Source organism: Ornithodoros turicata, chromosome 1 (assembly GCF_037126465.1).
Source record: "Ornithodoros turicata isolate Travis chromosome 1, ASM3712646v1, whole genome shotgun sequence".
In the NCBI taxonomy this organism is placed as follows: domain Eukaryota; kingdom Metazoa; phylum Arthropoda; class Arachnida; order Ixodida; family Argasidae; genus Ornithodoros; species Ornithodoros turicata.
Genome location: NC_088201.1, coordinates 79,148,943 through 79,171,030, shown reverse-complemented (window position 1 = coordinate 79,171,030; position 22,088 = coordinate 79,148,943). Strand labels below are relative to the sequence as shown.

Here is a 22,088-nt window from a genome sequence, read left to right as displayed (position 1 = left end):
AAGATCACTGCCGTTCATTTTAAGTGATGACTCGGGAGACATTCCTCGAACTCTTGAAAATGGTACACATACGGTCTTCTCTGGGGATAATTTAAAGCCATTTTCACTGGACCATTTAGTTAGCCTGTTAATTGTGAGCTGCAGCTGTCTTTCGCACAAGGCTAGGTTGCAGGAAGAATAAGATATTTGGACATCATCAACATAGAGCGAGTACTTGACTGAGGTGGGTATAACCTTAGCGATAGAGTTCATTTTAAGAATAAATAGAGTAACGCTCAAAACAGATCCTTGAGGAACACCATTCTCCTGTACAAAAGGACGCGAAAGGGTTGTGCCGAGTTGGACCCTGAACGATCTTCCTTGAAGGAAGTCGGCGATGCAGTGGAACATGCGACCACGTATTCCACATGAATGCAAATCAAGCAAGATTCCATGTCGCCATGCGGTATCATAGGCCTTTTCAAGGTCGAAAAAAAAAACAGACACACAATGTTGTTTTCGTACAAAGGCTTCGCGTATGAATGTTTCTAAACGAACAAGATGATCCGTAGTGGAACACCCCGTCCGAAATCCGCACTGATATTGGTCAATGCACTCATTTTCCTCAAGATAGTGTATGAGACGGTTATTCACCATTCGCTCAAAAGTCTTGCCGAGACAACTTGTGAGTGCTACAGGCCTATAGTTTGATGGATTTGATGCATCTTTTCCTGGTTTTAAAAGCGGGATAACGGTTGCAACCTTCCAGCGAGAAGGGATATGTCCCCTTTGCCATACAGTATTAAAGAAATCAAGAAGACTTTCCAGAGAAGTGTTTGACAAATGCTGTAGCATGGAGTAAGTTATTCGATCTGGTCCAGGCGCTGTGATTTTTGATGATGACATTGCCCTTAACAATTCTATCATTGTAAAAGGCATATTGTAAGAATACTTGTCGTAAGCTCCACTAGGAAAATTCTGTTTCTCCTTCTGTTGTTTGATTTTTAAGAAGTCGCTATATAATGCAAGGAGCTCGAAACCCCCTGAAAATGCTCACCAAGAGCATTGGCCTGTTTATCCATGTTCTGACGCGTTGTGCCATTTATTTGTAACAATGGGACAGTAAAGCTGGCATATTCACCCTTGATTTTCCTGAGTCTGTCCCATACAGTTTTTGAGGGAGTCTTCGTACTTAAAGAGGATACAAAATTTCTCCACGATTCACGTTTAGCTTCTCTTCGTATCCGCCTTGCTTTAGCCCTGGCTTTTTTAAATAGAATTAAATTTGTTGTTGTAGGGTATCTTCGAAAGGTACCCCATGCACGGTTTTGTTCTTTACGAGCTACCTGCAATCACTCGTCCACCAAGTCTTTGGGCACTTGGGGAGACGACCGGATGTTTGCGGAATGGAATTAGTGGCTGCCCTTATGATCGTGTCTGTAATCATGTTGCTCATTTGTTCAACACCCATACCTTGAGTAGAAGACAGTGAAAGATCGGCTTCTCTCTGAAACATGCCCCAACCTGCCTCTGATAATTTCCAACAAGGTGGACGTGTTGCAAGGGTATTTGAAGGCAGGTGTAATTTTAAGGTAACTGGGAAGTGGTCACTTCCACGAGGATTTTCATCCACTACCCAGTCTAGCATTTGGAAAATGGATGGGCTACACAGAGAGAGAGCTATTGCAGAGAATGTCTGTGTAGCAGCGTTCACATATGTTGGTGTACCAGTATTGAGTAGACACACTGGCCTTGAGAGTAATAGCCGTTCTAACATTTTGCCACGACTATCCGCCCTTCTCCTGCCCCACAGGTAGTTATGGGCATTGAAATCTCCCAATAAAAGCAAGGGTGGTGGGAGCTCATCCAACAGACTTTCGAGTTGTTTTTGTCCTACCAGGCCTGACGGCGGTAGATATAAGGAACATATGGTTAGGACCCCATGAAGACATACCTGAACAGCAACTGCCTCAAGTGTTGTTTTCAGCGGAAGGTGTTTTGCAGGGATGGTCTTTGATGTGAGGATAGCAACACCACCAGATGCACGTGTTGCGCGAACTCGATCTTTTCGGAACATGTTCCATCGCCGGAATGTTTGTGTGTGTTGTGGATTCAGATAGGTCTCTTGTAATGCAACACAGAGTGCATCATACCTGTCCGAAAGATCATTGACATCGTCAAAATTGGAGAGCAGCCCTCGACAATTCCACTGAAGGATCGCCATAATAGAGAAAATGAGGGAGATGTGTACAAGACATGTCTGCACTATGAAGAAGAGTGTAGTGTTTGAGGTAAGTTTCATTATTTTTTCTTTGGGGCCATTATTGGCTGTCTCAGAGTTTTCTTCCGAGCAGCCGCTAGTTCTTTTGGAGATATATCAGGAAGTGGGCCACTCCGTGAAACATCTCTCTTAGGCTTCCTCTGGGATTGTGAGCTCACGCTCGTGAATGAGCCTTGCGAGCTCGTGTCATCATCGCATTCCATGGAGCTTGCCTCCACAGTTTGCGATGATGACGGTGGCGTCTGTGAAAATGACGCCACGGAAGAGGATTGCGAAATTTTTGTTACTGTTACGGGAGGTGGTGTTTGAGAAAGAGGTGTATGTGTTTCTTCACTTTGTGTTGGCTTTTCTGTCTGTGTTGCACATGAAATCAACCTTGGTTTCTCTTTAACGACAGATGAAAAGGATTTCTGGAACAGGAAGGGAGATGCCTTCTTCCTGGCTTCCGCATAACTTAGTTTCTGTGTAACTTTGATGTGCATAACCTCTTTCTCAAACTTCCACTTTGGGCAAGACCTAGAGTACGAAGGGTGGTCACCTGAGCAGTTAACGCAGTGATCAGGCCCTCCGCACTCTTTGGAGTTGTGGTCCTGCTTGCTGCAGCGAGCACAGCATGCAGACCCTCTGCACGCATCGGAAGGATGGCCAAAGCGGTTACATGTAAAACATCTAAGTGGGTTAGGAATATATGGCCGCACTTCTGCAGTCAGATATCCTACCTTCAGTCTTTCTGGTAGAGTCGGGCAGTCGAATGTGAGAATTGTGTTCCGTGTCGTTATGTACTCATTGTTCTTCCTGATTTTTATTTTCCTTACATCAGTCACCTTTTGGCTTTTTAGGTTTTCAAGAATCTCTTCCGAAGGAACATCAATGAGTTCAGCTAACGACACGACACCACGGCAGGTATTAAGAGTCCTGTGCAAGCTTGATGTTATTTTGATTCCAAGCATCTGCTGTGCGTTCAGTATGAGCTCACAATCAGCTTCAGAGGTGCATTTCAATAGTAAGTCACCTGATCTAAGGCGCTTAATTTCAGACACATTCTTTGATTGAGACGCCACCGCCTTCTCAATGAAGAATGGCGACATTTTCCCGAGTGGAGTGCTTTTTTTCAGTCTCTGCGCTCACACTACTAACGACAATGTATTTAGTTTGAAAGGTGTCAAACACCTGTTTGAAGACTTCGGTCCGCGGGCGCTTGCCGCCCGCGATCGAGGGAGGAGAAGAATGTTTTACCATAAGAGGTTAAGGAAATGAATGTTCCCATTAGTCACCCATACTTCACATTCATCTTCGCATTCATGCATGTGGGAAGGTCCCGGAGTTTTAAGGAAAACCCATCGGCCGGGGTTTGACCAAGACCCCGACCGCCACCGTTCAAGGCTTCTACCCTTCGCCTTTCATCCCCTCGGCACAGTACGGATAACACCTTAGGACTGGGGGCTGGGGTCTGTGGTGGCGCCACTCACCAAACACCAGCCGAAGCCGGTGCCCCCTGCGGGGATTGCTTGTTAATGCTACAGGACGATAATTACAAGGCAGCAATGGATCTCCAGTTTTAAAAATTGGGACTACTTTGCTAATTTTCCACGCAAACGGAATTTGACCAGTTTCAAAAGACTTTTGAAAAATTAGCTGCAGATATCTGGCACACCAAACTGAATAACGGCTCAAAAATTCGTTAGGTATGTTATCTGGACCATAGCTCTTTTTTATACTGAGTTTTAATAATAGGTTCAAAATACTTTTCACCGAAAATAAAGGATCCAAGATACAACTCTGCACGGACACAACTGTGCTAGTACTCTGATTAATCTCCTTCGTTGATGATGATGATTAGGATTTTAATGGCGCAAAGGCAACTTTGGCCATAGAGCGCCACGACAATGGTATGAATCAAAGCTAGTTAAAAATAATCGATTTCATTTAGAGTCAAAACACGAAAGGTAAAAAGCAGTGAAATTATTTCCATGTTCACAGGTCGTTCAGGTAACCTATGTCTCTTAAAAAGTTGTACACATGGTTAAAACTGATGAGAGGCTCGTCCCCCAGCAAAAGCGCTGGGTGAAGAGGAATCCTATACTTGTAAAACAGTGAGAAGTGTTGTTGACGATGGCGTTCGTGATGGGTGCAAACTATGAGTATATGCATAACGGACAAGGCTGTCCCGCAACGCTCGCACTGTGGTATCTCCTCGCCTCGGAGAAGATACCCGTGTGTTAAGAAGGTGTGTCCAGCTCTCAGACAGCTGAATAGAACTTCATTTAACCGATTTTCGAAATGTTGTGCACACTATTTTATCCGTAGTTTGATAGTGTGCAATTTGTTCAGAGTTTGCGTGTCCCAAGAGCTTTGCCATTCTTTGTTGATAAGATGTCTGAGGTCTCTCAGGAGATCACTGAGAGGAATCTCAAATGCCGTAATGTCGGTATCCTGAGCAGCAGCGGCAGCACGATCCGCGCTCTCATTTCCCTTTAAGCCTACATGGCTGGGCACCCAACAAATGCACAAACTGTGGCCCTTTCCTTGTATAAGACTCGCAAGATACTGTGCTCGTCTTACCAGCAGGTTTTTGTGCATGTGGAGACCACATATGGCATGCACTGCACTAAGAGAGTCTGTGTATATAACCGATGATGATGTGTGTGTTTGCAAGATATGGTTGAGCGCAACAATTATGCCATAAACCTCAGCACTAAAAATTGACAAAATATTGCTTAAACGGTGTGACTTAGTGTATACACCAGATACCATGGCACATGATACTCCTGTATTTGTTTTCAAAGCATCAGTGTATATCTCCACATGGTCGCCAAAGTGTTGCTTGAGGGCTTCAAATTCTTGTTGTATTTGCAAAGCTGGGCATTTCTGTTTGTCAAATTTCAGAAGAGTTGTATCATGTTGTACAGGTGGATACCAAGGAGATACCAGCTTACTGCACAGCAAGGGTGGTAGATTATAGCTTGTAAAATTTTAACGCTCTACATCCCGCTGGACACGAATACTAAATGGAGCCACAGCATTTGGCTTCTTAATAAAGAGCCGTTGGAAACGAGTGCTCGTTACAGTGGAGTGTGCAGGATGATGTGGATAGCTCCTTACTCTCAGCCCATAAGACACTGCAAGGTAAAAGCGTCGCCTTTCCAAGGACCACTCGTTTTACTCAACATACAAGCTTTGAACCGGTGTGGTTCTAAAAGCACCAAGTACCAGCCGCAAGCCAAGGCGATGCACTGGGTCGAGAGCTTTCAGGACTGATAAGAGTGCTGATCCATATGCAACACATCAATAGTCTAGTTTAGAACGAACAACAGAACTGTATATGCGGCGAAGAGTCTCTCTGTCCGCACCCGAGGAACGGTGTGAAATGATTTTAAGAATATTTAAAGATTTCAGGCATTTCGCTTTCAAGATCTTGATGTGCGGCACGAAAGTGAGCTTTTTATCAAAGATGACGCCAAGGAATTTGTGTTCCTCATGTACTGCTAGATTGTGACCATCGATAGTCAGTGTGGGGTCTGGGTACAGCCCCCTTCTCCTGGAAAACAGGACACAAACAGTTTTTTCCGAAGAGAATTTGAAACCATTTTGATCGGCCCATTTCAGCAGTTTGTTAATTGCGAGTTGCAGCTGCCTCTCACAAGTACTCAAATTTGCGGACGAATAAGAAATCTGTACATCATCCACATACAAAGAGTATGAAATAGAAGGGGGAATAACGCTTGCTATTGAGTTCATTTTAACTATAAACAGTGTTACGCTCAGCACTGAACCTTGTGGAACTCCATTTTCTTGAATAAAAGGCCGCGACAGCGCTGTCCCCAGTCGAACTCTGAATGTCCTACCTTGTAAAAAGGTGGTTACGCAACTGAGAAGTCGGCCCCGTACTCCTAATGAGTAGACGTCTCGGACAAAACCATACCGCCAAGCCGTATCATACGCTTTTTCTAAGTCAAAGAAAACAGACGCGCAGTGATTTCCTCTGACAAAAGCCTCTCGAATTGTGGATTCCAATCGGATGAGGTGGCCTGCTGTCGAACGTGCATTTCGAAAACCACACTGGTTATTATTAAGACAGTTATTAACCTCAAGATAGTGCATCAGCCGGTTGTTAACTATGCTCTCGAAAGTTTTTCCCAGGCAGCTTGTCAGTGCAATCGGTCGGTAACTGGTTGGGTTTGAAGCATCCTTCCCAGGCTTCAGGAAGGGGATGACCGTTGCTACCTTCCATGTTGATGGCATTTGGCCCTTTTCCCAGACATTATTAAAAAACTTGAGCAAACATTCTTTAGATTCGCTTGACAGGTGAGTGAGCATAGAATATGCAATGCGGTCTGGCCCCGGGGCACTGACCTTTACTGACGACAGTGCTCTCAGGAGCTCTACCATGGTAAAGGGCTTGTTATATTGAAGGTTCTCTCCACCTGTGACTGGAATGGCTTGTTTTTCGCCTTGTTGCTTTATGGAGAGGAAATTCTTGTTATAATGAGAAGAACTCGATATGTTGTGAAAATGCTGACCGAGTAGGGCAGCCTGCTCGCCCAAGTTCTGACATGGGGCCCCATTTACTTGAAGTAAGGGGATAGAAAAGCCTGTATAATCTTCTTTAATTTTCCGAAGTCTATCCCAAACGACCTTTGATGGAGTGTTGTGTGTTAAGGAGGAGATAAACTGCACCACGAAGAGCGCTTTGCCCGCTTTCTCGTCCATTTGGCTTTCGCACGTGCTCTTTTAAATGCAAGGAGGTTCTCTGAAGTGGGGTATCTGCGAAAGATACCCCAAGCTCTGTTCTGTTCTTTGCGTATTTTCCCACAATCGTTTGTCCACCAAGGTTTGGGACGCTTAGGGAGACCGCCAGATGTTTGTGGTACGGATTTCAAAGCAGCATTTATTATTGTATTCGTGATAACATTATTCGCTTCTTCAATGCTAGTGTCCTCAAAAGATAATGACACAAGGTTGGCGTCTTTCTGAAACAAGTTCCAGTCTGCTTCAGAAAGTTTCCATCGTGGAGGTCGTGACCTTAGAGAATTTGTTGGACCACGAAATTTTATAACGATAGGAAAATGGTCACTACCACGAGGGTTTTGCTCAACTGTCCACTCCAGACGTGAAAAAAGTGTAGGACTGCACAGCGAAAGGTATAAAGAAGAGAAACTTTGCGTTGAAGAATTTTTGTATGTTGGTAACCCTGAATTTAGGAGACATATTGGCCTTGAGAGAAGAACTCTCTCCAACATTTTCCCTCGTCTATCTACTTTTGAGCTGCCCCACAAGGGACTGTGAGCGTTCAAGTCGCCTGAGATGATGTAGGGCTGAGGAAGTTGATCGCATAGCTTTTCAAGTTCTCTATGTTCTATTAATGATGATGGTGGCAAGTATAATGAACACACTGTCAAGACAGTGTCAAGGCAGACTTGAACGGCAACTGCCTCCAAGTCTGTGACACGCGGAAGTTGTCTTGCAGCTATACTCTGCGGGAGGACCACAGCCACTCCGCCAGATGCACGAGCCCCAGTTGTACGGTCCTTCCTAAAAATATTATGTCTGCGGAAAGGATTATAATTTTCTTCGTGTAAGTATGTTTCTTGTAAGCAGAAGCAGACGGCACTGTACCTTTCAAACAGGTCATGTATGTCATCTATGTTAGTGTGAAGGCCTCGACAGTTCCACTGAAGGAATACTTGCCCCATAATGAGACTGTGAATGGTAACTAAAGGGACTAACAACTTAAGAGTTACTACCTGAAGCATAACTTATGTTTAAGGTGGCAGCACCCTTTGGGGGACAGGCCTTCACTGCTCATTGGAAGGGGCGTTAGGCTTAGAGCCCCTACCTCTCCCTTTATCTCTTCTCTCTCTTTTTTCTTTTCCAGGCAAGCTGGATACACTCGATGAAGACTTCTGCGACATGCAGTCATCCTCATCGACGTCCATACTATGAGATATTTGGGAACGGACCTTTAAGTTCCCGTCCCAGACAGGCTGTGCGCCATCGACCTTGGACGAGGTCGTGGCTCCTTTGTCGTGGCCAGTCTCTTGATTGGCCACTGGCAACGTGGGAGGCACTTGCGTGTCTCCCACATCCTGCTGGGGGATGTGGAGTGGGGTCTCAGTTTCCTGAAAACAGGTCTGAGTCTCCACAGACCTCCTCGGTGGTGCCACCCCACTGCGCACCACGTCAGAAAAACTACCCTTCTTTCAAAGTCAAGTTGTGCCTTTGCAGCTTTGTATGTGAGATTCTATTCGGTCTTGATTCGAATTATCTGTTTCTCGTCTTTCCAACGGGGACATGATCTTGAGTACACCGGATGGTTTCCCTCACAGTTTGCACAATGGAACTCATTACTACAGCTTTCCGGAGTATGGTCTTTTCCGGCGCATTTTGGGCAAACAAGATTCCCACGGCAGACTTGTGAACTGTGCCCAAAGCGCTGACATTTAAAGCAGTGCATTGGGTTTGGAACGTACGGTCTCACGTTACAGTTAAGATAACCGGCTTTGACACTTGAGGGTAGTGAATGAAGCTTGAATGAGAGTACAATGTGTTTAGTTTGGATCTCTTTGCCATCTCTCCTTATGACTATTCTTTTTGCTGTCACAACTCCCTGATCTTTCATGCCCTCTTCAATTTCTGATTCCGAACGGGAAAGCAGTTCCTCTTCTGATATTACACCCTTTACAATATTGAGTGTACGATGTGCACTGATTGTTACTGGTGTGTCTCCTATCTCTTTCAGTGACTGAAGTGATATGCTTTGCTGCTTTGTATGTACTTCCACTTGGATGGAACCTGAGCTCAATTTCTTTGCTTGATATGATTTGCCTATTACCTGTTCAAGAGCTTTTGCTACAAGAAATGGCGACGCTTTTGCCAAAGACGTGTTTTCATCATTTGGCTGAACAATCAAAAACTTTGGGAACCAGGGTCCTGGGGATAAGTCAGTGATATTCCGTGTTTGTCGTTCGGAGCGGCTCCTTTTCAGGGGGCGATCAGATTTATTTGATTGTGACGTTTCCATAAAAGAGTATCAAGATTCAGTGCAGTAGGGGTGTCGCCCACCACCGAGCCCAACCATGGGAACGTGTCCAGCACGCTAACACGTACCTCTGCACTATACCCTAGTGCAGGTTTCAGAAGAGAGAAAAGACCGCACAAGGTTGACCCTCGCCGCCAAAGAAGGTGAAACGGAAGGATGAGAAGCAAGAGAAGAAGACAAAGGAGAAAGCAATGAGCGTGGGAGATGGCGACTAAGCTGAATAGTCCTGGCCGGGCCTTCCAGGACCACCCGTCCATAGGAAGCAGGGGCCAAAGTGGTGTATTGCTTTCCCAGAGGGGCCCCGAAGGGTCCAAAACAACCTCTGTGTCCACTCAACCACCAGGATCCCCCTTTCCCAAGACACGGGACAGCCACGCGCAGCTATACGTGGGGGTCTGCCTCCTGCGGCGACCCACCCGTGAGTGCAGGAGGGGGCTACTGCGGCTGCTGCCGGGCGACGGGGGCGCCAAGTTCCCGACGCCGGGATTCTCCTTCGTGAAAACACTATGGAAATAACTATTGAAGATGCAAGCCACTCTGCTTGCGTCGCCAATTATTTCGTTTTCTGAGCGTAGCTTAATTTCTGCTCGACTCTTTCCCATTACCTGCCTCCAAAATTTAGAGGGTTCGCTTCTCATGAAATTTGTTAAAGTTGTGGTAAAGAACTCTCTTTTTGCATTTCTGAGTTCGATTTTTAATTGCCTGCAGAGGGTGCTCAATTTAGACCTCAGACTTACAGTTGTACAGTTCAGTACAACAGTTCAGTACAGTTGATTCCACGAACCTTTCACGATAACGTGAAATACTACGTTTTAACTGTATATTTTTTTTCTATTTATCCAAGGGTTACGTTTGTTAATTCGTTTGCGATGCCTGGGAATTTTTTAAAGACATTGGAGCACAATGCCGTTTAAATTGTCGCCACACGTTGTCAGCCGATTCTTCTAACGATACACAGCTCTGCTGAAATGAATCAAAGTTATCTTCAAGGAAGTGCAATATCTGGTTATATGGTGCATGACTGAACTTAAGCACGGATACCACTTTTCCTGGTATTATTCTTTCTCGAAAATTCATAGTTGTCTGAAGTACCACCATCTCATGGTCGGATATACCCTTTTCGACGGAGCAGATTGAATCAGCCAAAGCTCTGGTGACAAATATGAGATCAAGAATTGAATGTTTATCATCGGATATTCTAGTTGGTTTATCAACTAGTTGTGTCAAACCATGCAGTATACAAAGATCTAGTAAACGCTGAGAACTTTTCCGTTCCGGTACACCACATGATAAGGCGCTCCAATTAATCCCGGGTAAGTTAAAGTCGCCTTTTATTACAACATTCTGAGACGGCTATATGTTCAAAGCCAAATAATCATTGAGACGATCCATACAAGAAACATCTGAAGCAGGTGGGCGGTAAATGCTAACAACAACAAGAGACGTAGTTCCAAAAACAATGAATGGCTATAGCGATATCTCATTGTGTTTTCAGTATATTTTCGTAATCCTGTTCCAAAAGAAACGACGCTTTGTTTATCTGCTCCGAACAGTAAAGCTGGAAAACATAGTTGTAAATGTGTATGCTATTAACACGGTCACACTATAGTTTTGCAACTGATTGTATGACGGAAACTAGCTTCGTACGCAGTATTACGCAGCATGTTATATACAGGGTGTCCCAGAAAACGTGTCATTGAATTATAATAAACAAACTACACCACCTAGAGTCATGCGGTCAATGGCATTTGTTCTTATTGGGTTTTTGCCACCTCCTCATGTGAATGTCGTGTAACGTAAGTTTAATTATGTAAATTTTTGCGATCTTAAGTCGGAAATTTGCCTAGCAAAGGTCACTTTTTTACCCCACCAATGTGAAGAGCGTGTCTAATTTAGTCAAATTAATGATAATTGGCAGGGATATTCAGAAGCTATCCCATCGGAAACAATAGCCGAACATCATGCTCTACGGAGGTCGCACAGAATAGCGCATGATGAATTTTTCAGCGCAATCTTTGTCAGTCCGACGAAAGGAGGTTGGAAACCCAGCCCTCCCCGACATCGCAGAAAGAGATAAAACATGCACGGCTTATCACGTCCGACTTTCGCTGGGATAATGCTTTCCCTCTCCCAATTTTAGGAACTGTTACTTTTTCTACTATCATTCTGTGGGCTGGCTTCGGAACCTCCTTTCGTCCCACTGAGAGCGATATCGCTCAAAAAGTCATCGCGCGCTATGGTCCGGTGCTCCGAAAAGCATGATATTCGACTATTTTTTCCTATGGGATAGCTCGTGAATATCATTGTGAATTATCATGAATTTGAGTGAATTTGACACGCTGTTCATATTGGTGGGGTAAAAAAGTGACCTTTACTTGGCAAATTTCTGAGTTCAGTTCGCAAATATTTACCTAATTAAACTTGCAGTACATGGCATTCACATTAGGAGGTGGCAAAAACCTAATAAGAACAAATGCTCTTGACCGCATGATTCTAGGTGGCGTAGTTTTTTTATTATAATTCAATGACACGTTTTCTGGGACTCCCTGTGTTTCGCACGACACACTGTCTCTGTCACCTACTACTGGACTGATCACTTTCACGAACTGGAGACTCGAAACATCTGTGCACACCGGTCTGTCCCAAGAGGCCCTCTTTCAAGCCATTCGTTGCGCCTTTCAGGACGCGGTGGTCCTGTCTAAAAGGGTAACTGGTCACGTCGGTCGTTCTCCAGCAATTAATCACCTTGGGTCATTACATCGCAGAGCAGAAAGAACGGCTCGTTGAACAGGGCAACTTCCTGACATTGCAGCATACCGCCGGATGAAAGCTTAAGCAACACGAGAACTTAAAAAAGAAGCGTTGGCGTAAGTTTTGTCATTCCTTTCAGCCCAGCCACAAGGACCTGGAGGACAATTTGAGCACTGAAGGATACACCCCGACAAAAGAATTGTCTCTCGGCATTGGCTATCGTTAAGGGTGTAGACGAACCCACGCTAGCGACAGATTTCTCCGTCGTACTAACGACAGCGGCGGCTGCCTCGACGACTGCGGTAGGCAGCAGTTTTGTCCAGAGCTTGACGGCTAAAACACACCAAGACTGGCCCCATCCACCGGAGGTTATGGACCGCGACTTCACTCTAATCGAGCTAAAGAGAGCTAGGAGATAAAGCTACTTCATTCGCAATATACTCAATGAAGAACTACGACAAGGGCAACACGGGATTGCTGCATGAACTGAATGAACATGAGCATGAGTTGATCCACTATGTGTTAAAAATACGATTGTGCAAGCGGGACCATTCAACCAGTACCGCCGCACTCGAAAGCGCGGGAAATAGCATGTTAGTGCTTCAAACGTAGGGAAAAAGAATTATCCACTCATACGTACGTCTATACGCCTTCTGTCAGGACATGCTCGAACTGCGGGCTCCAGTGCAGCAACGCCGCCGCCAACTGAAATAATTAAATCATGGCATTTCAACGACACGCACGAATGTATGGATAACTTAGTACAGATGGACGCGAAAAAGATATAGACTACAAGATAAAGACTTAGGAAGCCGTATCCAATCTAATACAGTCCAATCCGTATAGGGATCGAAACAGTTGTTAATTTTCTTACGTTTATAAGAAGAACACTAAATGGGAAGTACTAGAAGTAGATTTACAGTTACATTTAGGAGTCGATGTTTCGGCACTCAGCGCTGCCGTCGGGCAGACGGCGCTTACTGCCGAGACGTGGACCCCTAAATAGCTGAGAGTAATTGAAGGTAATTAGAGGTAATTAAAGCTAGAAAGTTGAGTTTAAAGGTAATAAATACACGATATACAGTGTGTCTGGTGAGGAAGTGTCATTAAATTTCTAAAAATAGGTTTAACTTCAGAAAATTATGAAACTACTTGGAATACACACACACACACTTTTGCCACAGATTCAGGCCGTTTGCATTCGCGTCACACATGAATTAAGCTAATTTTGCTAATTGAACTCGAAAATTAGCCAAGCAAAGGTAACGTATTTCTTTATGAATTCGGAAGCCAATGGCCATAGCACACTATTCCAACGGAAATCACAAGTTTTTCCAGAAGATTTGTACAAAAATCGTCAGCAGCAAACATTTGGAAAACTGCTAAGATGCATCTTCTCTGCTAACGCAGGCTCGAAATAGTCTTGTACTGCTGGCCTACTTTGAAATTCTGACTTTTTACGAGACGTAGTACATTTGATACAGTACCGCAGCGAATTTACACGGACACGCCTGCAGCAGCGTGCTGATAAGAGGACTGCATGAAGACTCTATAGCAACGGCTGTTACCCCGACTATCTTGGCAGCCAGCTGCAAACGTTTGGAAAATTCCTAACATGTATCTTCCCTGTTAACGCAGGTGAGAGCTGCTAACTGCCACGTTGCTGCATTTTTTTTTTTTTTTTTGCTGCGAAGCCAGACAAGATTGTGCCAATTCTTGTGAAATTTGTAAATAGGAGGACGAGAGACACTTGGATGGCCAAGTTATTTCGTATGAACTTTGAAAACAAACAAATTTACTTTAATGAAAATCTTACTGTGGTGAATAAGCACTTGCATTACCAAATTAGACGAAAGGCGAAAGAGATGGGATACCAGTTTGTATGGCTGAAATCTGGTGTATCTTATGTTATGAAGAAAGATGGAGATAGAGGTGTTCGGTTAGAATCCCCTCCTGATCTTGATGAGATCAAGCGAACATTTTGCTGTTTCTGTGTATCTTTTATTTCTACGACATTGGCAATTATGTCGATGACTAACAAATTTATTTTACCGAATGCATTAGAAAACTGGTGACGCACAAGAACCTTGCTGTTCTCTACATTAACGCACGTTCCGTTCTTTATATAAAAAATTGAAATGCTTTTCCACGACATGGGTTATTGCTGTAATGTATATAGCTATGTTTACAGCAGAAACTTGGTGTTAGAATGCACAGCTTATTTTCTGTTTAAAGGGATATCAAACATATTTTTTAAACCATAGCATTCTGGTAAAAAAAAACAGAGTTGTAGTATTCTGTCACAGTTACCACAGCTTAATGTAGACTATGAAGTTGATACTGTCACGTCTGACTGTTATATTTATACTGGGGTGATTAAATCTCAACTCAGGCAAGGTGATCCAGGCACCATCAGTAATTTTTATTGAAAAAATACATGTTGTAGCCTGGCTCAGATTGAGAAGGGAACAGCAAGTATTTTCCCTCTAGTTTCCGTAGTTTCCGAGAAAAAAAAATCCCCCAAGAATATAGCAGGCCCAGTGCACTTTCATGCATAGCGATGTTGGCGTTCAATATCTTTCCAACGAACGCGTTCACCGCTTTGAATTTTTTTCCACGCACTGTCAGCTATGTTGGCTTCTAGTGCGTCGAAGCACTTCTGGTGGGGTTTTTGCTATTTTGCAGCACTTGTATACATGCCACTGAAACAAGAAAGGTAAGGTATCGTCATGTAGCGGAAACTGAGCTCTATAATTTGGTACTAAATTTACGAGTCTAGGCCACGTTTCTGTCACGGACGGAGGCGTCTACCACACGCGACAATTAAAAAAATGCGGTTTTTGAGCGCTATATCTAAAAAAGCCCACCTCGAATATTCTTCAAACTTTGTAAGCACATGCTTTCGTACATAATATTTGAGTTCACAGAAAGTCAAATGCTTTTTCCATGCACAATAAAAGGTAGAGCGCGCCAAAGTGTCAGTGTAGGACTGTGGTGCGTGTAATAACCATGGAAGTGCTGCGAGAAGTTCACTGGTCAATATTCGCGTTTTCCTTGAGACAGCGGACCGTGGTACTTGTAGTCTACCCAAGGAGACGTCCTTCAGTTAGCATGGAAGCATAGACAACGATTTCTGTGTCCGTCGGCGAGTAGTTTGCCGTGTCAGGAGCCGCCGCCGCTGCTAATGAACAGCGAGGAGAGTAACAAGGTTAGCGCCACCCGCACTGGAGCCTTATCCGGCTTCAGGTACAAAACCCATGTTAGTTTGGAGTCACTGCGAGAGTGAGTGGTTCTTCTAGCTGTTGCCAGTAGTGATTTCGTTTGTGTGTTGTAACACTGTTTCGACTCGCCGCTGCTTTGCCGCCATGAATATGCAATTAAGTAAAGACCGTGTCTATTGCGCGAGCTACATGAACGGGCACAGACAGAAGATCTATATTCAAAGGAACTTGGCCCGCGTATCTTCGCTCGACGATGCGTTGATGAGAACCGTTCTGGCGACTGAACAGTATTGTAGCGTGCGTGAATCGGGTTATCTTTGCCACAACTGCTAATGTAAATGTAAAAAATGTCGTAATGTAAATAAATAGTGATTCTTCTTTACTGGCATGGTCTAGAGAGCTGGATGTAAATATGGAATTTTCATGCACGTGCCGCACAAGCAGTGACACATGCACTCAATCTACATTTCTCTATAGTGTCCTTGCGAAGCCGTCGTGCCGCTTTCAACGTTCAGGGGAAAATATTCGACTCTTTGGGTTGTCAAATAACAGCACGGGCGGCTGTCACAAGAGAAACCGTGAATATCGGCTAGTTAACTTCTCGCAGCGCTTCCATGGTCACGACACGTACCACAGTCGGACACTGAAACTATGGCGCGCTCTAACTTTCATTGTGCATGGAAAAAGCATTTGACTTTCTGTGAACTGAAATATCATGTACGAAAGCATGTGACTACAAAGTTTGAAGAATAACTATTCGAGGTGGGCTTTTTTAGATAGCGCTCAAAAACCTGATTTTTTAAATTGTCGCGTGTGGTAGACGCCTCCGTCCGTGACAAAAACGTGGGCTTGACTCCTAAATTTAGTACCAAATTATAGAGCTCAGTCTCCGCTACATGGCGTTACCTTTCTTGTTTCAGTGGCGTGTATACAAGCGCTGCAATGAACGTAAGACTATGAGCGATTTTCGTCGTCGTTGCTAACTTTGAGTATTTTTAGCTGCAAAATAGCAAAAACCCAACCGGAAGTGATACGACGCACTAGAAGCCAACATAGCTGACAGTACGTGGAAAACAATTCAAAGCCGTGAACGCGTTCGTTGGAAAGATATTGAACGCCAAAATCGCTATGCCTGAAAGTGCGCAGGACCTCCCATATTCTTCCGGATGTTTTTCGCCGGGAACTAAGGAAACTAGAGGGAAAATACTTGCTGTTCTTTTCTCAATTTGAGCCAGGCTACAACATATATATTTTTCAATAAAAATTACTGATGGTGCCCGGACGACCTTGCCTGAGCTGAGAAGGGATCACCCACTGTTGTATGCAGACCCCCTGGTTCTAATACGCTGATTGTTTTCATTTCCTTGAAGAATACTTGAGTTTCGCTAGCGCCGATAAGCGCCCAACCATAATATGTGGGGATTTTAACATCGACATGTTGTCAGGTTCTTCTGTATCAAAGGAATTTGGTGTTATGCTACAGGACTATAATTTTCAAAATGTGATTTGCTCTCCAACCCACATAACGTCATCGTCGTCCACATTGTTAGACCTCATAATTACCAATCAATCGTCGGTAATGTCAGAAGGTGGCAAGCTAGAGAGAGAAGTGAGAAGAGTATCACAGAAGTTGGAGTTTTAAGTTATGATGATTGTGATGAAGCATATAACGCATTTTTGATCATTTTTCGAAAATATATGAACTCTACTTTCCGATGCGATTGCTTAGCTTATCAAACAGTAGTCCAAAACCTTGAATGATGAATGATCTGCTTACATTTGTACGAAAGAAAAACAATCTATATAAAACCTTCTTAACCTCGAGACGTGCTGACAACTTGGTAGCCTATAATAATTTACGAAATAGAATGACAGGTAATTTGAAAAACACCAAGGCGGTTTACTACAAAAATTTGTTTGCGAGAGATAACCCTAAATTAGTATGGAGTAGTCTAAATAGTGTACTTAATAGGGAAGAAAAAAACAGCCCGTTGTGAGATAGTATTTGTGTACAAGATAAAACATTGGATGGTACTGCCTTCTCCGATTATTTTAATACCAATTTTGTGAATGCCTGTAGCGGGAACCCAAGGAGAAATTCGCAGTTCCATATTCTACCTGAAAATCTGCGTGACACAATGTTCCTCACTCTGGTGTATCAGAATGAAATGTCTTCTTTTAACCTTAACAATACGAGAAGTTTAGATGTGTTTAACATGCGGGTAATTCCTGTAAAGCGTGTTCTTCGCGATAAAGTAAGCCCTTTGACAAGCATAATTAACCGATGCCAAGGAAACTTCAAATAGCTGAAGTGACACTTTTGTATAAAGGCGGCGACATAAATCATCCATCAAATTACTTGCCCACATCTGTTCTTCCTGTGTTATCCAAAGGTTTCGACAAATTAATACACGACCGGCTTTTATCTTTTCTTAATCTTCGTGCTGTTATTACAGATTCACAATTTGGTTTTACAAAGCAATGTTCGACAGAAATAGTTTTGCTTTAAAAAAAAACACATTATAGTACACGAGAAATAATCGTTATCAATGTGTCACAATGAGCACTACTATTCCTAGCCCTATGAAGATTCAGTGCGGGGTACCAGGGAAGTATACTGGGTCCTCTTTTATTCAGTCTGTATATAAATGACATAGTTAACTTAAGATTTGATGCTGAATTTATCATCTATGCGGACGACACCAATATCCTTCTCTCTGGCGCCCAAGGTGATCCTTTGGTAGAAAAAACCAACTTCATTCTTCGAAAAATAAGCCAATGGGCAGAATAAAATTATTTAAAGATCGACGCCAGTAAAACTAGAGCGGTATTGTTTAAGCCGAATAACAAATATGTTGTATTAACTTCCAGTATTAAAATTGGTAACAATGAAATCGAATTATGCAATATGGTAAAATCCTTATGCATGTACTTTACACACTCGATGTGCCGGTCTTATCGTATTGAACAAATACGAGAAAACTCTAACGTATCCAGAGGGATTGGTGGACTGCACAGGTGTAGGCACCAGTTTCCTCAAACGAAAAAAGAAAATAGGAAAACTATTGGAATTGTGTGTAACGTATTGTGTGTATTGTGTGTAACGTAACAGTCGCAATTTCATTACTGTGCTACTAAGCCTGCTTATTGCACGAAAAAGAATGTTGCGCATAATGGAAGATCTCCAGTACTGTCACACTACAAAATGACTTTTTGAAAAATATAAAATATTTAATATATGGAAAGTTTACAACTATACACTAGCTGTGACTTATCGTGCAGCAATCAGAACAATAGAGCATTTTTAGAATTATATCAACTAGCACGACCGGCGCAGTAGTATCCTTTTCGTCGAGGATTTCGGTGGGCTCTTCCCAGGTAGCAAACCGAATATAGCAAACAACTATTGGGTTATACTTTACTTCTGCTCCTGAATAAAGCAGCAGCAGCGAATATTGATGGGTACTATGTAAAAAATGATGTTACAGATTACTTAAGCCTCTAAATGTTGCTTGTGTTTCTCTGAGTCATTGTATTTTCGAAACTGTAAGTTAGTTAGTGTTCTGTTCATGAACGCTGTGCTGTTCGAGGGAGATGAGCGTTGCCAAGCTGCTTTTACGGCGTTTTGCTTCTCTCCTTTTCAAGATATATATTCACATTCTTGAAAAAAAAAAACCATTATTATTATTATTATTATTATTATTATTATTATTATTATTATTATTATATACTTCTGACTTTGCGGTTCTGTTGCCGTGCGTTATCCAACATCAGCAACGAATGCGCAACACATAATGCGGAACGTGGAATATGCATTTGCCCAAGGTGTGTATGTTAAACTTCCGCGTGAAGGGCAACTAAAGTTTTCCTTGCGGAGTGAAAGATACCATTACCTTGATACCAACACAAACGGAACGGGAGCGACCCGTTGCGTCGGTCGTGATTTATGAACGAAAGAGCACTTAACGGTTCCATCTCAGTGTTCTTCTGAAGAAGGCCGACAAATAGAGGCTGTCATTGGTCTCCGCATACGATTTGTCCAATCATAGCAGCAGATCGTTTAAAGGGACTATCGCATCCGGGAACGTATGTATGATATCGATAGGATAATATTCGTCACCGTTTCTGAGTCAACTTTGCCAAATTTCTCTTCCGAAAACAGCTTGCATATTAAGTAAACGAGTTTTAAAGGTCTGCAGCCAACACGATGATGACGTAAGCCAGGCACACGAATGGGAGCACAGCGCAGGCAATTGTCTCTGAGATCGTCTGCTTGGCGTTCGCATCGCACTATACTAAGTGAAAAGCCCTCAGTAAATACGCTGACTTTCGCTTACCAGTGTGAGTGCAGACGTAACCATGTTACGTGAAACACCACGCTACGCTCCTGACTGTACGAACACGTTCGACACTAACCAGAAACAACATTCCGCGAGCGGGTAACAGAGAAGACGCCGTTCCCTAGCATTCCGCCTCGCTCGCCCGCCCGCCTGTCGGTCGGTTGCCAAGGCTACCAAGGTCCCTCCAGCCGCTCCGTGATTGGTATTCTCCATGTTAAAGGGCGCGCAGTGATTGGCCTCGTCCGTGTGACGTTTCCAGAAAGGGAATCCCGGAATGCGTCGTCTGCTCTTGCGAAGTTTTATATCAAACTACACAGGAACAACGCTGCCAATTCGCGTCGGGTTTTCGGCGTTATTATCAGTGATGAACGCGGAGTAAAACAGCACTACAGTTTCAGAATCGGCCGGGACGGATGCGATAGTCCCTTTAAGGAGACCAATACATGCTTGTACAATATACTCACAAAAAGTACTCACATTAACTTACTGAGTACCGGGCGAATAAAGTAAGTGAGTAGAGTACTAAATACCCAATCTTAAAATGTATTTAAGATTAAGTACTATTACTATGCTTATATTATTATATACTTGTTATCTGATATATTATATACTATATATATGATATACTTGGGCGATTCCACGCGAAACGATCCAACTGACCTGCTCGGCCCTCAGAAAATCATAACGGATTTTTACGAATATTTTTTTGGCAGTTCCTAATAGTGCGATTCGACATACCACGAAACGTTTCTTCCCAGATCTCAATGTGGCGGGTGCTAGACACACGCGAAGGTCGCGGCGATGGCGAAAACCGTGCCTCGCGTGAACGGCAGCTGCGGCTCATAGAAAGCAGCTAGAAGTGTGCGGTTTTCTTTAGCGTATAGAGGAAGCCATGGTCTACACAGTTTCCAAATCCCGGTTGTGACGCTATAATAGGTGCTGGTGTACACAGGTCTGAAGTTTCGCAATTTTCCTCCTATTTCACGATTTTTCTGTGGAAAATCAAACAATTAAATTTTAATGAATATTTTTTTGTTCAAAGGTCTCATGGAATACTTCAACAGGAAAAATCGCAAGACACGTAACTTTCGTATTTAATGCAGGAAAAATAGAGGAAGTATGCGCATTTTGCAAAATTCGCTACAATCAAGCGTAAAATACGCAATGAAGAGGTCAGAAGGGACGTGTGAAACCAATGTGGTTTTATAGATCGAGCTTTCTTGTACAACATATACAAAAATCTCGAGGGTGTTTTTTCGTATACAAGAGAAAAAATTTTTTTAGTTAGAGTCAGTTTACAGGAGGTACACTGCAGGTGCAGCACTGGTAAATACTTATCCAGCGTTTTCTAACGCGCACAGTGGCTGGCCAACTATTCCTTGAGGACACGAAATAGCTTCGTGCCGTGGCCAAAAGATGTCTGTGCGGCCAACACTTCGAACCCGCTCACGGGTATAAAGCTGTGGTACGTCCTTGTTCCGGGTACAGCGATAGCTTGGCTGTAACGCTGCGCTAGCTCCTCTCGCTCGGCACTGATGTCTGCTTTTTGTACCCAGAACGCGTGAACAGATTGCATGTTGCCGTGCACCCAGGTGAATAAGTCCTTTGGCGTCAGAATTTGTCCTTCATATGGTCGCTGTAGACTTGCTTTGGATGCAAGGCGCTCAACTGTACCCCCGACGCCATCGCACGGCCCCTTTCCATGCGAAGTGGCAAAAAAGTTCCGCGTGGCCTCAAGGCAGAAATCTTGGAAGTGGCAACAGAGATTCGCGAAGTTCTTCTTGTTTTTATATTGGGACGCTGCACCGTCGCTGAAATAATGGATCTTGGTAACACGGGGGTGATTTTCCTTGACGTAGTTAGCCAGCAGTTTTTGAAACATATGTACAGCGGCATTGTCGTGGACAAGGCAGTCAGTAATCACGACGAATGCCTTGTGACAAAGTTCGACGTCTTCTTCTGCGCAGTTGTAATAGAGCACCATGGGATGGATGGTTGCTTGACTCTCCTCCCAATAAAATGATTGGGGAGAGTTTTGAACCACGAAAGAATAATTTTCTGCGAAGTCCATGACTACTATTGCTTCTGTGGGATGGTAAACGTAGCTTCAGGTCACGAAGGAATTGCCCTTGCTGCCTGAAAACGAAGTGGTGCGGCCTCAAACACTCCATCTCACTAACGAAACGATGGGTGAAGTCTTCCGCTGGTAGCGATATTGTAGCAAGGGTGACGCGTTTCCCGCTAACCCACTGTTTGAACGAAATCAGGTCACCTGACTGAAACTGAAGCACTTCTGTGCTCATTAGAAAATTTCGCAGTTCCTTCATTCCCGGACACTGCTTGCACTTGCCATTCATGCAGTTTGCATTGTCGATTCCGCAAACAGTGCTTTCGAGGAGTGTTTTGTAGTCATCTTTTAATCCGACATCATGGAGCATGAGCTTAACATTTTGATGGTAGGTGCACACACACACCGC

General features: G+C 43.7%; 1 protein-coding gene across 1 annotated transcript in view; it reads right to left on the bottom strand.

The window, feature by feature from the left end:
- LOC135377503 (sialidase-1-like) overlaps positions 1-19,632 on the bottom strand; it is a 42,780-nt gene extending 23,148 nt beyond the window's left edge. The window contains exons 1-3 of the mRNA XM_064609968.1: positions 19,609-19,632; positions 8,149-8,346; positions 6,614-6,718 (exon numbers count right to left, since the gene is read on the bottom strand). Of these exons, the coding sequence (XP_064466038.1) occupies positions 6,614-6,718; positions 8,149-8,346; positions 19,609-19,632 (327 nt within the window). The remainder of the gene's footprint in view (positions 1-6,613; positions 6,719-8,148; positions 8,347-19,608) is intronic.
- Positions 19,633-22,088: the final 2,456 nt, after the last annotated feature.